Consider the following 21,716-nt stretch of genomic DNA (forward strand, 5'->3'; position numbering starts at 1 on the left):
CGAGAGAGAATAATTACAGGTTGTGCAATTTTGAGTCAAAATAGTAATAACTGCTACGCATAGTAATATGTAATTTGTTAAAAAGAGCAGAACTTTGTATTGCAGGAAGCAAGCAATTTGAACATTTACATAAATTAAAGCTCACATAAGATAAAAATAAAATTTGTTCATATAAATCACATAGTTTTTCTTTATTGATGGATATTTATAATACATGTATTTTTTTGTATATAAGATCAACAAAACATCAATAAAGGTGACATTCTCAATAGTACATTGAATTCGTCTTGAAGACTCTTATAATATTATGGAAAAAAATTGAACTACTTAAAAAATTTAACATTGATTTTTTTATTAAAAAATTTTTTTTAATTTTTTATGACTTGTTGTCTACATCAACCGATAAATATTCACCTTTCTTTCCTTTTTTTTAACTGTCGGAAATGTACAAAAACAGTGCGGACCATTACTCTGGACACTCTGTATGTATATAATATATATATATCCTTTTAAATAATCTATTTAATATATAAAAAATGTACCCATAACGATAGCAAAAACCCATTACTACGCTGTAAGCAGAAAGAAAAATCTGTTTCTTTCTAAATGCATTGATATTGATTGATTTACACTTATAAATTTCTTTCGTCTCAGAATAAGATAAGACAAACTAAATAAGCATATTAATAACGATTGTTAAACCAATTCTATGATCAATGTCTCAGGATTATGAATAAACGTGTAAATACATACAAAGGGCATCGATATACAATTGAATTTGCAGTAGCAACTGTATATATATCTATAAATATATAAAGATATAAAAGTGTGTGTAGTTTACTTATAAAATAGACCGTAATTGTAATAGCCGGTCCTTTAAATATCTCTCGGACTTTACGTTATCCGCGTATAAACCGCCAGTCTTGAATATACTGTGGATCCACGAAACTTTACTAAGAAAAAAAAGTATATATTGCAGTGGAACATCGAATATCGAAAACTCGTCGTTTTGACGCGATACGGCATGCTCGATTAAGTATGTGGCAGGAAACAGCGCAAACTGCCGATCTCTTGCTGTTGTTGTTCCGGGGGTTCCGGGAACACGGTGCTACGAGTTACGACCACAAAGCTGAGGAGGCAGTTGAATACACATTTACGTTTTATCCTCCGCATTAGAACTCCCATTTCGTGGCGGACTCGTAGTCTGGCTCGCCTAAACGCAACGCGCCATTCTTGCCCGCGGTGAGATATCGGCCATCTACGCACTTGATGCAGATGCGTGACGGCTCACGCAGTTCCAAATAAAAACCGTCGGACGGCATGTCTGAATCCACGGTCACTCCCTCGCTGTCTGCATGCCAATATTTACCATTTTGTCCTATAAAATAATAAAGACAAATGATACAATTTATCCGAAGTGGGAAGCAAATACTTCTTAATATATAACAATATACAATACAATACAATATATATTAGTTGTGTGTGTGAGTGTCCTTATCGCCTTATATTATTATACAAGGTGCTTGGTAATTCTGTCGACAACGCTCGTAAGTAGGTAGAGCAGACTAAACTGAGTCGAAAAGTCCTGTACCATTTTGCAATATTTGCAACAATTAAAAAAGATATTAATTTCTAAAGATTACCGAATAAGTGCGTATCCGCCTGGATATACCGCCAAGTGCACACCTATTGGTCGTAGTTTCTGGGGATGCGGGGAATTGTTTTCTTTCGCTTTTACCGTTGTGCGTAATTATTGCTACTAATACTTGTAATAAACAACTCCCCGGATATCTAGCGATCACGACCGAGCATGCATTTGGCGATATGACAGAGTGGATATACTTATTCATACACGATCTATAAAAATTAATATTTCGTTAACTATTGTCAAAATTATAAAGTGATACACGAGTTTCTGATTCATAATCAGTTTAATCCGCCCTACCTGCCTACGAGAGTTGTCGGCAAAATTATCAGACATATACAGCGATTTATGTGCAAAAAAGAATGTATATAAAGTTAATTCAAGATAATTTAAGAGAGGACAGGTTTTGTATAATTAAATTGTGTGTGCGCATGCACGCGTGTGTGTGGAAGTAAAATTTGCAAATTTCAGGAAAAGGAATAAATGGATAGTTCTTCGTTTAGATATTATTTACTACTATATTATACGGTAAATATTTACATGGAGCCAGTGTCGATAAACTTGACACATATTATCAAGGTCATGACTCTGAGTGATCTTCAACAGATCAGCCGTGTTGTGTGGGGAGCAACGGTTAAAATCTGTTGAGGGTTCTTCTGCGTGATGACCTTGACAACACATGTCAAGGTCATCGGCGCTGGCTCCGTTCATATAAATATAATTTACTTAAATTATTAAATTATTAAATTACTTTAAATTATTAAATTATTATTAAGATTTAATTATTAAATTATTTATTAAAATTATTTAATTATTTATTATAAACAGTAAAATGTGTTTACGTAAATGTTCATTCACAAAATTGTACGACAAGACCTAAATAAGAGAAACGCCACTTGACGACCAAAATTAGATAATAAAGTAATGCATATATATGTATTCTTTAAATGAATGTCAGAAATATGATTGCACGCCATTACTATCAGACCTTCAACACGATATAATCCATCTGAAATATTAATAATCCTCCCAAATTTTATTTACATATATTATGTCTTAAAAACCTGTAAAAAACTTATTGCAAAAAATATTACCTCGGCCGGGAGTCGAACTCTCCGGATCTCTAAGATTTCGTGCGAGCGTCCTAAGCCTTTAGACCACCGAGACCTTAGTAATATTCTTCGCAATAATCAGTATATGTATGAAAATAACTATTTCCTATTAATCAGTTTTATATTACAACTTAATTTTCTACAGCTCAAAAATATAATATTTTTATATAAGGAGAACTGCATTCATTTCCTTTCCTGAAATAAATTCACAAATTTTTTGTCTTCAATTTAACTATACAACTCCTGTCCTTTTTTTGCAGTAACAAAACGAGTTAAATGAATTGAAGAAGCGCAATCACCTTTAAATCTGACTTCGCCACGCTCGCATCGTTCGACGCGAATCGTTTCATAAACAGCCTTATTACATTCGAGCTTTGGACTGGCCGTGCTCTTCGGCCCGACGAAGCCCTGCTCGCATCGCAACACCAGCACGGGCCGGTTCATCAGGTAGAAGTAGTACTTGGCGGCATCAGAGTCATTGCCATTTAACTCGGCGTTCGCGTAGAGATGGCCGGATCGTTTGGTAGCCAGAAATTTGCCATTGTTCGCACGCAACGCAACCGTGCCGTCTTCTGATTGCCATGCCAGATCGAAAAGCGCGTTCGATGAGCGCTTATGATCCGACGCTTGTATGCCTCCGCCAGCCTCCAAACTCCAGTAACGGTCCTGCATTGTTCGCACGTACCATCGTTTCGTCACTCGGTCAAATTCCAATTGGAATGTCTCGTGGCCGGAGATCTCGTCCTGATTGGCCGTCACGTCAACACCTAATCAATCGGAACAACGATCGCGATTAATTTTCAATCACATTCATCCTATAACGAAATAATCACCTTGCTTCACAGAAACATATCGCTGATTCAACGCCGCGACGAAAGATGCCTGCGGCAGAGATTCTTCCAATGAAAAAAGTTCGTCGCGCGTAACAGTTGTTGATCTGGATTTCAAAACTGCTTTACTTCCGATCGGTGCCAAATACGCACCATGTATATCCCTGAAAGTTTTAATTTATAGAAATAAAAATTCGATTAGCTTAATTTAATTCGTCAAAATGTTTAATTAACATTGAAATTAATTTAAAACGATTGCACTTTGTATATATACGTTTTTTTTTTCTTACTAATATGAGTTCATTAAGAACGATACTATTTCGATACATAAAAAGACATAAAAAAGTTATTTAACTAGTAATACCGAAGAGCGAGAAGACCAGCGTGAAATTCCGCGGCGTAGAGGCAGTCTCGCGTGCAAGCGTCCAGCAGTTTGCCATCACGCGCGAGGTACTTATTATTACAAGTATGTAGCGCGTAATGACCACCCTCGGACTTAGAATGATTCCCATGACTGTTGTCGTCACCCGTCGTTGGGCGAAATTCCAAAGTAAATAAGGTATCTTCACCCCACGGCACCGGCGCATCCACGTGAATTTCATCCTGAGTGGCGCTCAGATGTGCGAAACGTTTCCTTCCGGCCGATCGAAGATTTACCTAAATAATCAAGTGCTTAATTAAGGTTGCTACCTCTTCGAGTTTGATTTGGAGATTCCGCGTTTTGAAAATTTAAGTTCATATTGTAAGTTCAGTTATTATTTCTCCGAAATACTTAAAAAATTACATAAAAAGAAGTGTAAGACATTACATAATTTTTAATATAAAAAAATAATAAATTTTAAAAATTTGTCACTTCCTTAATTTACGTAAAAAGAGTATTTTTAATAATGAATGGGATGACCATATCAAAATGCGTGAGAAATTGGTACGAAATTATGTACTAAACTGAACATTGACATAAATTGTCAAAAATTCTATGAATTTATCAAAAAAGCTTGAAAACACTATATGGAGTTTGTCAGGAACACAATATCGAACTACAAATATTTGTGGAAGGAAAAGAAAGAAAAATGTTAATTTGTATATTATGTGATCATTATTTATATAGTTTACTATATTATATATATATTTGTTTGTTAATTATGCTGCGCTTGTCCTAGCACCGAGACATCGTGTCTCTTCATTAGAATTTTGTTTCTAGATTTAATCATTTTTCTTATTTTATGATAATTTTGAATTTTGTTTTTTTTTGCAATGTTTATAATAAATAATTTTTTATATAAAGCTTTTTGTTTGTCTCCGGATAGAACGATTATCTATAATAACATCCATTTCTATCAATGTACAGATTGATCAGGGAATGGAAGTAACGCCGTTACTTTTACCGTTACTTTTTATAATAATGATTCCATAATGATGTTGCAATTTTTATGATTGTAACGATAAATAACTGAGGTTGCAATAAAGTGGGGAAATTATTTTTAAACGTAATTTGTCACTATTACGCATTATTTAAAAAAAAACGTAATTTGTTTATACTAATTGTGTAACGCATCGACATTACTTTATTCGTTACAAGTAACAAGTAAAAGTAACTCATTACAAATAATGATTTACTTTCTTCAGTAACGAGTGATTTTTTTAATCCGTCACAAGTATGCCAATTGAATTTTCAACTCTGAAATTATCATTATCACCATAAAAACTTCACGTTGTGAGATGATTGCTGATGAAGATTCCAAAGAGAATCGAAACGTTTAAAAATTGGAATAAAGGTGATTCTGACACATCACATGGATTGACAAATTTATTTTATTGAGAAAATATTACGCACTTCCGCTCGCGTTGACTCTTATTAGCCTAACTGTAGGTTATATTTGTGATTTCATTTAATATTCTGATTACAATAACTTCAAAGTTTAATATTCCAGTTCAATTTTTAATCACTGTTCAAGTATTCTGCCAGATACTATAGACGTTTAACTTTTTATCTCTGGACAATAAGATTAATGATGCTTTTTGTTCAACGACGTTCCATACTTACTCTAATTTATTGTAAAGTGTGGTAATTGTTGTAATGCTTGGTAATTGTTAATTCTATAAGTACTGAAGAGGACTCAAAATCAAGTCAAAATGTTTGTAATTTTATCTTATTAATATAACTACTTGTTACACACACAAACAACTAATGCCTCACAAAAGTTTTTTATTATACGTACCTATAATTTATTTCTTCGGAATCTTTCTTGTAAACTATGGATAAATTTGCTTTGTATTTCTTTTATTTTTAATGTATTTCAGAAAATGAAAATATTTACAATTCTTAAAAGAATTTTTCTTAATTTTTGTGTAAATGTATATATCTTGGAGTTTTAAATTTTTCAAATTGTCAAGAAATGCGTTTTTCGAGTGAAAAATTATTTCCAAATTGGTCAAAGGAACTTGGAAAAACATCGATGGTTCAACGTCATCCTGTATAAAAATATGGTACAATTATAAAAGAATAAGTGATGTCTGAACAAATCAAGACTGTCAAGGAAAATCAGTTGCTTGAGAAAATACAGTTATATTAGTGAAGTTGTGCGTGTAACAATGACTAAATTGCGTAAAATGGTGCGCCGTAAACGCTTTACAAAATTTCGAAACGGGCATATAAGGTATACCTGCGGCCTAGCGGCGAGATGTACGAGCCAATACTCCGCCTCGCCTGGAGCCTTAGCGGTACACTTCAATTCATCTTGACTCGAGCCTAAGAAGTAGCCCCTCTGGAGGTTCTTCAGAGCCCATCGCCCGCTGCCTGTAATTTGTCACGATTGCCTTGAAAGAATTGCTGATATATTTTTACTCATTCATTATAGAACTCCGATTGATCCGGATATTTGGAATAATCGTCTGACTGACAACGCCAAGTCAGAACATAAAAATTGCCTTTCATATCCCGTTCAGTTCGATTAAAAGATAAGATTTACGAATCAATATTTGTAAATATAAACAGATCCCAAATTCAAAACTTGAGCCTGTAGGAAATCAATTAAATTAAAAAAAATGTCCTTTATAGAGATATGCTCGTTTTTGCTTTGTTTTAAAGTAAATCGCAAAATTTAAGATAAAACGTACAATAATTTTCAGAATATTTTCAAAGCGGAAAATTGTTTTCGTGTACAACTTCAGCGATAATTCTTTAGAGGCAGTGCGAAAATATGCGCGTCGATTTCTAGACAGAAGTATGCCGGATCGGCGAGTCATTACGTCAAGATCAGTGTTTGGTTGCAACAATCTTGTACTGTCCGTACAAGATGCAACGCGTGCCTTGCTGCAAGAGGCCAACATTTTGAACAATATCTGCATTAAGCAAGTAACATTGTGAATAAATAAGTATGAATGAATAAGTAATAAATAAATGTAAACATTAAAACTATGTTTTGTCTTTTTTCGTGATTTTCTCTTAAATAGAAAGAAAACGATCATATCTCTAAAGGATTTTTTTCCTTAGTTTATCGATCCCCTACACGACCCCGAAGTTTGAATATTTAAATTCAGGACACCCTGTAGACTACAACGCAAAAATTATTCCAGTATCGAAACGAGAATTTTCCTTCCCTCCGTTTCCTCATTCATTTCCTTATATTCAATTAAATATATATGTATCTCTTTTAGCGTCAGCTATCAGAGACTTCTTGATTTATATCATTACAGCCTACACAATTTTAAGATTGTTATCTCTTTTAATGCATTTACTATTTTTTCTTCGTGGAGAACAAATCTGTCTTAACTTTGAAGATATAAAAAAATTTGTAAAAAGTGTAAAATAAATTTTCTGTGTTTCTGATTCTCTAATGCAAATGTTGCATAATGTTTTATGCAAATTAAACAAAGTGAAGCTCAAATACCATCGGAAGCAAGTTGTATTTGAAAAGCGCATCCTGGATCCGACGAGTCCTCGCTCTCGCACGTCACGTTACCAAATTGGTCGACCGCTAAGTATCGATCCAAGTGTGAGCGAAGGAAAACTTGATGCTCGCTGCCCTCTAGAATCCATAGTTGTTTTTTCTTCAGGCTCGATCCGTTAGCATTGATTTTAAAACCGAACGTCTCCGCCGTCAGATACTTAAACTTCCCATTAATTAACCCAACCTGGAAGACATCACATCTGTAATTGCTATATAACTTATTTACTTTATTTTACTATTTTAAGACATTTATCATGTTTGTCGAGTTAGCTTTCAATATTAGATTATGTAAACAAAATAGAATTTATACTTTTGGATAGAGATATATGAAGAGCAGAATTTTTCAAAATGCATTTTGTGCAAAATTTCATTTTTTTAGTTATTTTAGTTAGAGATGGCGTAGTGTTCAATATTGAAAGACTCATATTATAAGCTACTCTGTGAGATGTTCAGAAAGTATTTTTTCGTCGTTCATTTATATACTGAAAAAACATAGACATTTCGAAGTGCATTATGTTTTCTAATTAGAGACAAACAAAATGCATTTGTTTAATATTTTTAATAATTGTTTAACAATTTTGTTTAATATTTCACATCCTACTGATTGACATATTGTTATTTTCTGTAAAGTGCGTAATTTTCTTGTGTAGGAAGTTTCTTTCTTTTTCGTTTTCTAAAAATTATAAATTTTGGACAAAACGCATTTTGAAAGTCTGCTCCTCATCTGAGGTAACAAAGAATCTGTTGAATAAAATGTATTCTACTTAGAGCGTATGGCACACCTAAAGTCCACAAGCCCGACAATCCATTGAGAATAATAATTTCGACGATCGATAGCCCATTGTATAATTTAGCTTATTATTTACAAAAAAATATCGAGGCAGTATCCCGGAATCGTCAAATTTTTGTAGAAAAGTCAGCATTTGATAAAAAATTAAACGATATTGTATCGTAAAAAGACTACGTTTTAATATTTTTAAATATGGAGTTCCTCTTCACAAATGTTTTTTAATGCCCAAAAAGTACAGAAAACGATTATTTTCGTTCTTGTACACTTTTTTTGCCAATTATTCATAATTAAATTGCAATTAGATATCTGTGAGGTAATTTTATGCAAAAGAGAAAGATAACTGTAGATTAAATAGCGGTGATTCAATCTTCGATTGATGGAGATGTCTTCGTAGCCTCGGCAAGCTACAGTTTACATTAAGCTAATTTCGATTAATCGGTACACACCGTCCATCCTGACTTGTCGACTCCATTCTCAGATCCTACATTCTCCGACCCGTTGCTCTGCATCGTATTGACGTAATTCAGTTACTGTCGCTATTGAAATGTATCCCAAGTAGTTTCTCAAATCTGAAATAAATACGTGTGTCAATTAAATAACAGTCTCTATTAGGATCGTAAGTCATGTCCAATATGGCCGCCTCAACAAGGATAAGGGGCCGCGCACAATAAAAGCAACTGGTCGGTCGCATCTCGATATATTTTAAAATGGGTAATTTCCGAGGGGGTAACCACTCAAAAAATAGGTGTACACCTGGATTTCGGACTTCAAGACTTCATCGGACTTCACTGGAATTCATTGGACTTCATCGGAATTCATGAAGTCATCGGACTTCGTTTGACTTCATCGGACTTCATTGGAATTCATCGGACTTCACCGGACTTCATCGGACTTCGAGGAATTCATTGGACTTCGTCGGACTCGAGGAATTCACCGGATTTCACCGGATTTTACCGAACTTCATCAGATTTCACCGGACTTCATCGGAATTCATCGGACTTCACCGGAATTCATGAATTCATCGAACTTCGTTTGACTTCATCTGACTTCATTGGAATTCATCGGACTTCACCGGACTTCATCGGACTTCGAGGAATTCATTGGACTTCGTCGGACTCGAGGAATTCACCGGATTTCACCGGATTTTACCGGACTTTATCAGATTTCACCGGACTTCATCGGAATTCATCGGACTTCACCGGAATTCATCGGACTTCGTTTGACTTCATCTGACTTCATTGGAATTCATCGGACTTCACCGGACTTCATCGGACTTCGAGGAATTCATTGGACTTCGTCGGACTCGAGGAATTCACCGGATTTCACCGGATTTTACCGGACTTTATCAGATTTCACCGGACTTCATCGGACTTCACCGGACTTCATCGGACTTCTGACAGAGTGTACACCGGAATTCAAGAGTGGTTACCCCCTCGGTAATTTCCCAATATGGCGATTGCGCAAAAATTGAAAAGCGCTGTATTTTCGAACCCTTTGAGGTACAAACGAAAATAAAAGAGGTACAAACGGGTACAAACGATTCTCTTTCGAATGGCATAAATGAAATTTAAAAATCTTAAAGTTGCGCGCTGGCCATTTTTTATTTTTCATTTTTTGTTTAACTGTTTGAGGTACAAACGAAAATAATGATTGGTACAAACAGGTACAAACGAAGTACAAACGCGCTACGATGTTAATTTTTATTTTTGATAAAGTTGTAATTAATTGATAAAGATGTAATTATAATTTTATGTTCCCATATTGGATCCATCATTATGAATTTCAAAATTGTAGTATTATATTCGAAACCAGCGACCCCAAAAACCTCCGAATACCGAGTTTCATCCAACTCAAATTACTTTTCGCATTTTGATCCGCCATATTGAATCGGCCATTTTAAATTTCGAAATTTTGACATCAGAAATGGAATCAGCGATGCCGAAAATCTTATATAAGTGTGAGGCACATTGAAGTATGGGAGGGTGGCCTTTATGTTGCGCGTCGATTGAGAAATTCGCCAGTGCGCGTATTGATTCTTCGAGTCTCATCCTAACGCTATTACTAGCGAACGCACGACGTCTGGCTCCCCGTGACTCGGAACGAAACATTTGCTGTTATTTGCCGGATAAGCGTCCGCCAAGCCCCGCTTCTCTGCATTCTGCTCGCACCTGTCATACGGCGATTTTGCATTATTTTACTCTGGTTTTTCCTCCGATTTCACAACGCGCGATCGCAAGTTTGCTACATCTTTACGCTATTATAACGTTAACGTGCACCGTCTGTTCTAAAATCCCTTTTAAGAAATTTTCACTTTTTTAGAAAGAGTAATAGCAAAAGTTTTTTCACCCCTTTTTGGTCTCGCGATTTTAGAATTGAATTATGTACCAAATGATGTTATGATGAGACATCAATCACAACAAAATTTTAAGTTGAGGCTAGAATTGGTTTAAGAGATATAATAAAAAGATCAAAATTCATTAAAATTCTCATCAAATCAGCCCTTGCGGTTTGAAGTACGAATTTTTATTTGTGCCAGTACGGTAATTTAAAAGTTCGTACCCGGGGGTTTTGCTGCAACAAATTTGAAATTAGATTTTCAAAATTCAAAATCTAATTTAATATGATAATAGGACCATATATGATAATAGGACCATATATTTAAAACACAGATTTGTGAAATTTTTCTGAGACATATGCTTTGCTGTCTAAGGAGATATTTGACCATTTTCAACGACCTATAAAATGTTTAATAATTTTTTTCAATATCCAGGTGGATGTCACATTAAGGAGTATGGCCACTCTAGAATTTTCAAAAAATCAAAATTTTTTTTTTCCTTTTTCGATACTTTATCATCACAAAAATAAGTAGCAATTGAATTTATAACGAAAAAAATGAGCGTAAGCTGAGCGCTATGAGCGCTTGCATATAACGCAAGCTGAGCGCTTGAACTTTAAACACATTTTTCTCAAAACATTTTTCAAATCTCTCTCTCTCTCTCTCGGCATGACAAATAACTTCAATAATCTCTATTCGAATGGGTTCAAATTTTAACTGCAACTTCTTAGACGCATTTCGGAGAGAAGTACGTAGGGGTTTTTCGATATATAAAAAATTTTTTATTTTATGAACAGTTTTTGAACAAAATTTTTAGCAAAAAGTGCAAGTGTGACTTCAAATGCCCATCATTCTTGAAAATATCAATATTTTTATAAACCTCTACATACTTCTTTAGGTATTTTAATGTATATTTAAAAAAATTTTTTTTTGCTCTAGTTCAAAATTTATGAATGCTAAATGTCATGCCCGGAGCACCTCCATAAAAACCGTGCTAGATTTTGTCATCGGTAGCGTCGCCATTTTGGATGCAAAAAATACAAAAAAAAATGATATTGAAAAAGTTTCTTGCATGCTATTTGTAAATAAAAGAACTTTTGGATAAAATAAAATAATAACGTTGTTTTAAAACAATTGTAAAGATAGACAAAAGCTATAATCTTTATTTGCCCTGAACAGACAATAAGTAATCGCAAAAGGTGATAAAAGACATGTGAAGTGCATTTACTCAATGCACATACGTAATCTATTTTCACTTCACGTGCCTTTTACGACTATTTATTGTCAGGGCAGGTAAGAATAGCTTTCGTCTACTTAAGTGTTTTAAAGCGATCTGATTATTTTGTTTTATCTACATTGTCTTTATTTACAAATGGCATGCAAGAAATTTCAACTTTGTTTTATTTCTCTTATGACGATACAATATGGCAGCGACTACTCAGGACCTCTAAGGCCCTGCAATACACTAGAGGAAATATTAGAAATAAATATTAATAAGTAAGAATATAAATATAAATAATTTTAACCTATTAGAAACCATATATTACGATGTAACCAATTTCTGATAGGTTGAAATCTTAATAGTTATTCCTGTTTCTAATATATCTTCCATTGTGCACAGTCCCTTATGCATCACTATTGTTTTGTGGTAGGAGATATTCCATACCATACATAATATTGATGATCGAGAGTCAAGAAATCCGGATTATCATCAATATTCTATATCAATTCATTAATAATTATATACAACCAATAATATTGTCAGTATATTTGTTGGTGTGCTGACAATACTGATATTATTGACTATCCAAATCCATATAATAAAAGTAAAATCCATATAATAAAAGGTACATCAGTATTTCCGTCAGTATAATTGCATAATTATATACATAAAACTAATAATAAACTGAAACATCGTCAATAATATTGGTCATACGAGGTTGTAAAAATATTGATGTATAATGTCAATATTACTGACAGTATTATTATCTAAAGACTGACAGATTTATTATTTTTATTATTAATCAGTAAATTTAAATAAATTATTATGTTTAAAACATAAAAACAAAAAATCTCTACTTCATTGAAATTTAAAATAAGAATCAATCAAAATACGGAATTAAAATGTTTAAATCATATACGTCGTGGTCGTTTTAAATTAGTTCTTCTTATTAGTATTAGTATGTATAACTTTTTCCTCGGTAATTGCATTTATATAGAACATTTGTACCAATTGTACTATTTGTACTTACACTTGATAATGGCAAATTTATACATACAACAAAGTTCACGTGATTTTATTAAATTATACATTTTTATCCAGCTTTATTATCATTCGCAATCGATCTTGCACATTCTCGAAAATCTTTCGCCGGTAACTTGAGATCAATTCACCTGTTAAATCAGCATTTGCTACTCGTGCGGTTTTAACCGTTAATTTAACCGACCGAGTGAAAAGCACTTATTCGAGAGGATATCAACCTTTGCTACTCTTGTACCTGAAAGATGAATTAGGTACAAAATTGAGGAACTTATCTAGTGACCTAAATCGATATTTAACCAGTAATCCTTAATCTAACTCGATTTCTGTTCCCAATTCATCAATTGCGTTGAAAGTTAATTCGTACATAAAACATCCCGCTACAGTCGCGAAGCTACTTACTATAAATGGCAGAACGTAAATGAGTAAGGAACGCAACATGTCATTGAACCGGTGTATTATATTGCAATACAGAATTCTGAAATCAAAACTCTAGATCGAGATGTTGATGATCTCGAGATAATTACACGCGGGATCATGCATAAAAGGTTAATTTCCTGGCCAGAGAGAGAGGGGGAGAGGGGAGGGCGAGGAAGGGGGAGGGAGAGAGAGAGAGGGGGAGAGAATTCCCATAACATGTCTTTAAAAAGCTTACATTCAGGAATAACGGAGGAGTTCCTTGAACTCGTAAAAGGAATTCTTTCCTTCGGCCTTCATGAAACAAGCGTAATCATGATGTTCTAAAAATTTATAGCTTGACAATTAAAAAAGAAAATGGTTTATTTAATTCAATAAGATCAGTTACTCTCCTCACAAGTAAAAATTTTGTAAAATCGATTTAAAACTGAAAAATTATTTTTTGCAATTTCCAATCACTTTATACAGGTAGAAGAAACTATGAGAGTCTGGAGCGATTCGATATTTAAAAAAAATAATACATAACTATTGTTAATAAAAATAATACATAAATATTTAAATATTTCATTTTTCTTAATTCGCTTTCTATTATTACAAATATATCAATTGCAATTTTAGAATGTTTTACGTGTGAAAAATAATTTCATGTATAAAACATTATGTTTCAATGTGTGAAAAATAATTTCCATCTGACACAAAAATTCCAAACTATAATACAAATGTGGATAAGTGAAAGCAGTCGCTTTGTCAATATGATCGGATGGGTTTTGCTCTTAAATTTTCCTATCACGAACCCGAACGGAAATACTTTCAACCGCAGCGACAGACCACGTTAAAACACGAGGACATTGATGACGCGGTTCGAGGATTCGACGACGATCACAAGAATTAAAAATATACCTATATTTTCGATCTCGTAGCATTAAAATGAGATCACTTAATCAATTTTCACTAGATTGAACAATTTTATCTTATTAATATACAATCAATATATTTTAATAATTTTATAAATTAAAAATCTTTTTTATAAAATTATCAATGTAGAATCACTCTACTATTCATTATAGCATTGCTGTTTTAAAGCGCTGTTAACTTATAATACTATTAATGCTTTAAAATAGAAATTTAAACTGTTAGGAATTTTTGCAGTAAGCGCATCAATTATAATTGATATTTGTCGAAAGCAAGAAAAAAAGTTCTAGTGCAGGAACAGAAAATGGACCAATAATTATTTCGCGTGCCTTGTACTACAGCAAGTAACTTGTGGTCATAGAGCATGAAAGTACGACTGCAGTGCATCGTATATTTTGTGGCAGTGACAGATTTTCTAAATAGACATTAAAGTAGCGTGATTTTTAAGATTCTAAAATAAAATATGATTATAAATTATACGTATACATGGATGTAAGAAGACTGATAGGATCTATTTTCTGGGACTGAACTAATGTATACTTTTGGAGCTTAGTGAGATATTTGATATTTGTCGAAAGCAAGAAAAAAAGTTCTAGTGCAGGAACAGAAAATGGACCAATAATTATTGGTCCATTTTCTGTTCCTGCACTTTTTTTCTTGCTTTCGACAAATATCAAATATCTCACTAAGCTCCAAAAGTATACATTAGTTCAGTCCCAGAAAATAGATCCTATCAGTCTTCTTACATCCATGTATACGTATAATTTATAATCATATTTTATTTTAGAATCTTAAAAATCACGCTACTTTAATGTCTATTTAGAAAATCTGTCACTGCCACAAAATATACGATGCACTGCAGTCGTACTTTCATGCTCTATGACCACAAGTTACTCGCTGTAGTACAGGGCACGCGAAATTTGAACTCAATAGCACACACTAAGGTCCAGTTTCACAACTCAAGGTTAACTCTTAACGGAAGTTCAATTTATTCATTATCTCTTTCTAATTCTAGAATTGGAAAGAGATTAAGAATAAGCTGAACCTCCGTTAAGAATTAACTATGGATTGTGGAACTGGGCTTAAATATGATAAGCTTTCTTAATTTGGTCAAAGAAATTACTCAATGCTTAAGTTGTAAACAAATAATTTAAAGCTGTGGTCATAAATAGGTACAGAAACATACAATGTTCCACTTAGTGACCTAATCAAAATTACTAAAATTTTCCCTTGAGTATACGTCGAATATTTTCGGTTTATTCGTACAAATGCAACTCACACTTGTCCATAAACATATAGAAATGAGTATTAATTGTTTTTTTTTTTTTTTCCAAAAAGAGGAGCGATATTTAATGTTATGACTAATTTTCTTGAGACGTTCACAAATGGAAACATGCGTGTTTTGTTGTACCTATTTGTCACATTCATCTATATGTTCAAAATTATTAACCTTTTTTAGAATCCACGCATAGCACAATATTTATTAAGTATTCACTGACACTTTTACGAAAAAACTATATTCTTCAACGTTTTATCCCAGACGACATAACAAAAATGTAACTGTTCCGTGATAAACTCCGTCTACTAACATGGCGACAAACATGTGCTCAATCTGCCACTGATGCAGACACGAGCACCTTATTTCACATTTTCGTGAATATTTGTTAGTCAAATATCACTGAAACCATATATCAAACCATAGCTAACTAATCGTTAAACGTGATAAATACCCTTTGCGAAGATAAATTACTTAAAACTTCTGATTTAATAAAAGTCCACAAGTGGTCACAAATAGAGTCATGATCACAAATAGGGACATTTATCTTAACCAAAACAAGAACGATCTCCTTGCTAGAAAGAATATCTAATTAAAAAAAAAAAGGACTAATATACATCTAAGCGTTTAATTAGTTGCTCCTGCCCCCAAATTATCGTAAGAACGGCATAGCTAGCATTCTCGTTCCGAGATATTGGCACTAATTGGAGAAAATCCGCGTTTACGCTCCAGCGTGAGCCTGCAAGCGATTTAGCCGCGCTTCTATCGCGGCGATAAAGTCACGCAAGCCCTCCCCCTCCCCCCCTGTCGCATCCAGGAGCCAGCAGCAGAATCCGTTACGCGTCCGGAAATGCGCGTGAAAAGAAGACTTCGCCAGTATGAAATTACAAGTACAAATAAAAACAGGAGGAAAAGAATGCCGGAGGCAAGATCCGTGTCGCGCCGCGTGTTCGACGTGGCGTAATGCGAGAAGTAACGAACGGTATAGACATCCGGTACATCGCATGGCGATAAAATGACGTTTCATTTAAATAATGTACAGGGTATACCGTATCACTCCCTTCGGTCAAACACACCGGAGAAAATAGACCAAAAAGTGCGATTATTCTGTACCCGAGGCGTTCAGGGTCACACGAGATTGTACGAGGCCTACTTTGTATGATCCACCGTAATTCATGTCAGAATTTTATTTGTCCTATCTGCTCCTCAAGATACGAGACATGTTTGAAGAGTCAGAATACGTATGTATAAAATATATATTAAATGTGACATGTAAAAATAAAAGTACTTGAAAGTGACATGAATTTTGAATCAGACTTTATGATTTAAAAAATTGTAAAAATCTTTTTAATAAAATTAACAAATTCAACATAAAAAAAATTCTTGAAATAATACCTATTAAGTTAGCCTCCACTAGTGCTAAACAAATTTCAACATATTCCAAAGTTAGGTACTGAAATCTGAAAGTGCTAAGTGCTCAAAGCGTTTGACAGAAAATTAGATACATATATAATGGGGATTTAATTTGATATAGCTACCATATTAAATCTGTCATTTTAACTTTTTAAAGTTCGACTTTAGATTTGGAATCAGTAAACTCAGAAACCCCAAAATGTACTAAGACTCAACAAGATATGTATAAAAAAAATTTGTGTAACAAAAAGGTAAGCGTTGTACATTACAGTCGAGAGCACTTCTTCGTCGTTATAACAATTAGATATAATTGCACTTTCTCGTATAATTTGAAATTGCTAGAAGCCACGTTATTTCGAAGTTAACCGATGTTGGCGAAAGCAACCATTCTAAACTAGTTGTGATGAATGTATTATGTCTTGTTGTATTCCCTTTGGCGAACGGAAGAAAGGAACAAAGGTGCGAAGTATACATTATCCACCACACAAGTTATATGTACGCATATGGTTATGTTACATAGCGCGATTACTATAAAAGATAGGATTTATTAAGAAATCTAATAACGTAACATTTAAATCCTAATAACATGAAATTTAAATCTAAATAATATTTTTAGAATATTTTAAATTAAGTTTGATTCTTGAACTTTTCTTGATATTATATCAATAGAGCTATTAAAATTGTTTAAAAACTTTTTATTATTTTGACAAACATGAAATGGTTATAAAAATGTTACATTTATAGTATCTGGGATTTGTCGTACTCCGCCTTAATAACGAGTTAAATGGCCGCGATTGTTGCTTCCACGAATGCATTAATCTCATGATGATAACCAGCCTGACATTATATTGTATTTATTCTAGACGTTTATTCGTTCTTTCGCACAACAACTATCAATGGACTTTGTTTCGGCTCATTATAGTATATTAATGCGAGTTCTCGAAAAAAATATCTAAACGAGTATGTGTGTGTGTGTGTGCGTTGTGTTGTGTGTTATAAAAAATTACGCATTTTTACTTTAAATTAAAAATTTATATTGCAAAATGCGGTAAAAAAAATCTTAATGTAATTTTTAAAAGACGTTCGCGTTTATAATAAATTGTTTTTTTATTCGCGCACTGTCAGAACTGGTGCACACAGTGCAGTAAGTTGAAATGAAAAAAAATATTTGTATGTTTATTTTATTTCAACTATACAGTCTATTCTACAATGTGTTTTTTGTTTCCTGTTTCTTTTTTTTTTACTATTTTTTACATCTTGTCTTTTTGCTTGTTATTTAATTTTTTGTTTTCTGTTGCCGAGATAAAAGTTAACGAACTTCGGAAGTAACAGAAAATAGTAGGAAGAAATACAATTAAGTTTGATTCTTGAACTTTTCTTGATATTATATCAATAAAACTATTAAACACTAAGTATAAGCGTATTCAGGCCTATGACGGTCAAAGCTAGATCTTTTTTGCCTAAATAATTACTAGTGAATTATCTATATCCTATATATATGTACATGCATATATATCATATTTTTATAGTTATTCAAACTGCGCGCCGAAATTTTTCCTTTATCTAACGCAATTAAACTACTGCAATAATATCACAAGTTAAATAAAATTGACAATGTGCTGAAAACCTTAAATAAAACTATTAAAATCGTTTAAAAACTTTTTTTATTATTATAATAAACATGAAATGGTTATAAAACCAGTTAAAACGGTCGCAAAAGGAGAAAAAAGCAAGAGGTAAAAAGCAAGAAATAAGAAACAAAGAGCATATTGTAGAATAGGCTTGCGTCTCGATTTCACGGAAGAACGCATTCAGCAATGAAAAAAATGAGTTGACTTTTACTCGCTATATGTAATTAGCTGTGTAAGCAAGTTCGACTTTCTGTCGAAGGTCTTTGGGATAAATGTTTCGAGTCGTTAATGAATCCATTGATGCACTGGATTTGACATTACGCTTAAGAATACCTACTCATTAAGTCTTTTGACAGTCTTGACTCTTCCGTTGTAAAGGGGCCTGATCGGAGTTAGGATTGGAGTTGCACCGCAAAAAAAAAAAGGAATCGAGCGATCGAACGTTTATACCTCTACTACATCGTCCGTTTACTAGACCTCCATTCGATTTCATGAAGATGGAAGGAAAGTTGACACAAACTATGAACAACGTCATCAATCAAATAGAACAAATCGATTCTCATGGAATAGGGAAACGTGGGTTGATAATAAAATATACAGAGCAGTGAATCGACTCTGTACTTTTTCCTAATTACTTCTCCTCGATGTCATACCGTACGCCTTAGAACGCAGGTCCGACCCCACCCAACGGGCAGACAGATAAGGCAGGCAGGCAGACAGACAGGCAAGCAGGCAGGCAAAACGAAGAGAAATCAGAGCACACGTCGGTGACTCACCACTCGGTGCTTCCGCACGAAACGAACTCGCTCGCAACCCCGCTGTCGCACGCGAAGGCCGGTAAAAATAGTAGCGAAGGCCGCGGCGCCGACAGCAATTTTCACGCCGCGCGCGAAGCCAAGCACCCGTCTGCCCGCCCTGTTCGCCCCACGAAGGGCTCTCCGCCTCCGCCACGGTCACCATGGGAACTGACCCTTGGCGTAAGCCCTTCAAGGCTGCGCAAGCTCTCCCGCGGGGAGTTCACACACAGGGTTTCCGATTGCGTTCGTCCTGCAGGGAATCGTGACGACGATTCATGTCCGAATTGGGTTGTCAATATAAATCGAGTTGTCCGCCGCCCTTTCTGTCGCCGCGCCGATTAATCAATTCTGTCTAGATCGTAGACAAAATACAAAGTGTTCTCTTGCGATTAAGAACTATCCTGATTAGCGATGGGATTAAGTATCTTACAAGTAGGTTCGAATCTGTTAAACAAGTTTCGAACTCTCTATGATTACTTCGAAAAATAGTAGCAGTACTTCCAAGTAGATTCGAACCTAAACGAAATAGATTCGAACCTCTACGAATACCTCGAAAAATAAAAATAGTACTTCCAAGTGGACTCGAACCTAAACGGAATAGGTTCGAACCTTCTATGAGTACCTCGAATTAATGCACAGTGTTTTGTTTTTGAAATTGTTTATTTACGAGATGCTTACATATTAGATCAAATGGGTACAAAAATAAACAAAAGAAAAAACGCACTATCAATATGTAGATACTTTTAGACGGTACGTTATTGGGAACTCTCGTCGCCATGTTCAATATCCTGATGTTTTTAAATTACATGTAGATGATGAGTATGATGTGTGAATGAATAATCTCCCTCGTTGGAGATAAAGAAGTCATTTACATATCCTAAAGTTGATCCTCGAATGCACAGATCATATGAATTTCTGTTCGTTAATAATCCTGTTCGAGTACTACTTGTAAAAGATTCGATGTTGTACGATAAAAGGTACTTTGTAAGTATATTTCGAATCTTGCAGGTACTCGTATGTAAGATTCGAAACCAGCAATTTGGGATCGATTACTCTGCAAGTATGAAGTATGAAATATTATTTCTTACGAGTATTACTCGAATCCTAGAAAATGAAACTAAATTATTGAATTTGACTCGAATTTATAAGTACATATTGAGTTCGATCTCATCTCTAATCCCGATACATCCCGAGATTGTGAAACTCTGTTTAGTTTTATAAAGACATTGACTTTAGGTCTTAATTTAATAGCCTATATCAAGGGTGTCTTTCGCGTATCTTCTTGAGATATGAGATAATATTTGATCGTTGTTCAATTTCCACTGTAACTTTTCCAAGATTACGGTAGATACGAGATACACAAGAAAGAATTAAGTATACAAAAAATAAACAAGAAACATCGCGACGTTCTGGATTTGATTTATCGAGCAACTCAAGTTTACATCTCGCAATAGAAAGAGACTCTTCATCCTTGTCACACCCTTATACGCTCTTTATATCGCCAAGGGGTGTTGAACCTTCGTCTACTGCACAACTTCAACTCGGATAAAGAGAGGTATGGCAAAGGATGAAATCTCGTTCTCTATAAAAATATTTAAAAGCTGATGTTGCACTTCCGATCGTCCAGGATTCTCAGGATTCGTTGTTTTGAAACGGTTCAGTCTCCTAATACATTCAGAAGGACTGGGCAAAACGCATATTATCCGGAGATGGAATTCGCAACGTCGCGTCGTCAGTACGCCGCGTTCCGCCGATAAGCACGAACAGGAAGCTGAAACCGCCGACTTCTCTTTACCTCTTACTCTTTATATTTCTCTTTCTCTCTTTCTCTCGTCCGCTTCCGCTTCTTCACCGCGGAGTTCTGCTTCCCTCGATTGTTGGGCTCCTGCCGTTCGTCGTTCACCGAGCGCGGAGCGTATCGATGGCACACGCGTCTCGGAGTCTCGGTCTCTGTCCCGGTCCCGGCTTGACTCGACTCGACCGCGCCTCGGTTTTTTCGCGCGAGAAAGGAGACGAGATATAAGATGATGACCAGACGGTATAGAGAGATGGATGTCACGAAGCGATTGAACGGGAACTGACACTCGCGAGAGATGCACGTAGCACTAAAACATATGCGGATCAACACAATCGACGCTCGTCACGCTACTGAGCCAGGATGAGTCGAAGCCGAGCGAGCTGAGGCCCGCTGCGCCGCTAGCTAGTACTGCTAGTAGGCCCCAACGCGACGACGCGATGAGAGCGTGCAAGGGTGGGGGGCTGCTTCAGCTCCCGCGGTTTTCTAGCGATGGCGACGACACCCTCGCGTGGAGGACTTTGAAAGTTTAAACGCTGAGATGAGAATATTT

The 21,716-nt window shown here is 34.8% G+C and overlaps 1 protein-coding gene across 3 annotated transcripts; it reads right to left on the reverse strand.

Annotated features, from left to right (window-relative positions):
- Positions 1–440: 440 nt before the first annotated feature.
- Positions 441–21,551, reverse strand: singed (fascin domain-containing protein singed). Of its 3 annotated transcripts, none has more exons than XM_018511274.1 (8): positions 21,171–21,551; positions 8,774–8,896; positions 7,478–7,721; positions 6,251–6,384; positions 3,952–4,244; positions 3,591–3,751; positions 3,057–3,524; positions 441–1,378 (listed from the first exon to the last, which is right to left on the reverse strand). In XM_018511274.1, exons 2-8 carry the CDS (start codon positions 8,834–8,836, stop codon positions 1,173–1,175), a joined length of 1,569 nt encoding a protein of 522 aa, XP_018366776.1. In that variant the 5' UTR covers positions 8,837–8,896; positions 21,171–21,551; the 3' UTR covers positions 441–1,172. The 3 variants fall into 3 exon arrangements, with proteins under 3 accessions (XP_018366776.1, XP_018366775.1, XP_018366777.1); XM_018511273.1 differs by having other exon boundaries at positions 21,164–21,551; XM_018511275.1 differs by lacking the exon at positions 21,171–21,551 and adding an exon at positions 19,348–19,462.
- Between the last annotated feature and the right edge of the window lie 165 nt (positions 21,552–21,716).

The sequence above is a fragment of the Trachymyrmex cornetzi genome, unplaced genomic scaffold (genome assembly GCF_001594075.2).
Source record: "Trachymyrmex cornetzi isolate Tcor2-1 unplaced genomic scaffold, Tcor1.1 scaffold363, whole genome shotgun sequence".
Lineage (NCBI taxonomy): Eukaryota > Metazoa > Arthropoda > Insecta > Hymenoptera > Formicidae > Trachymyrmex > Trachymyrmex cornetzi.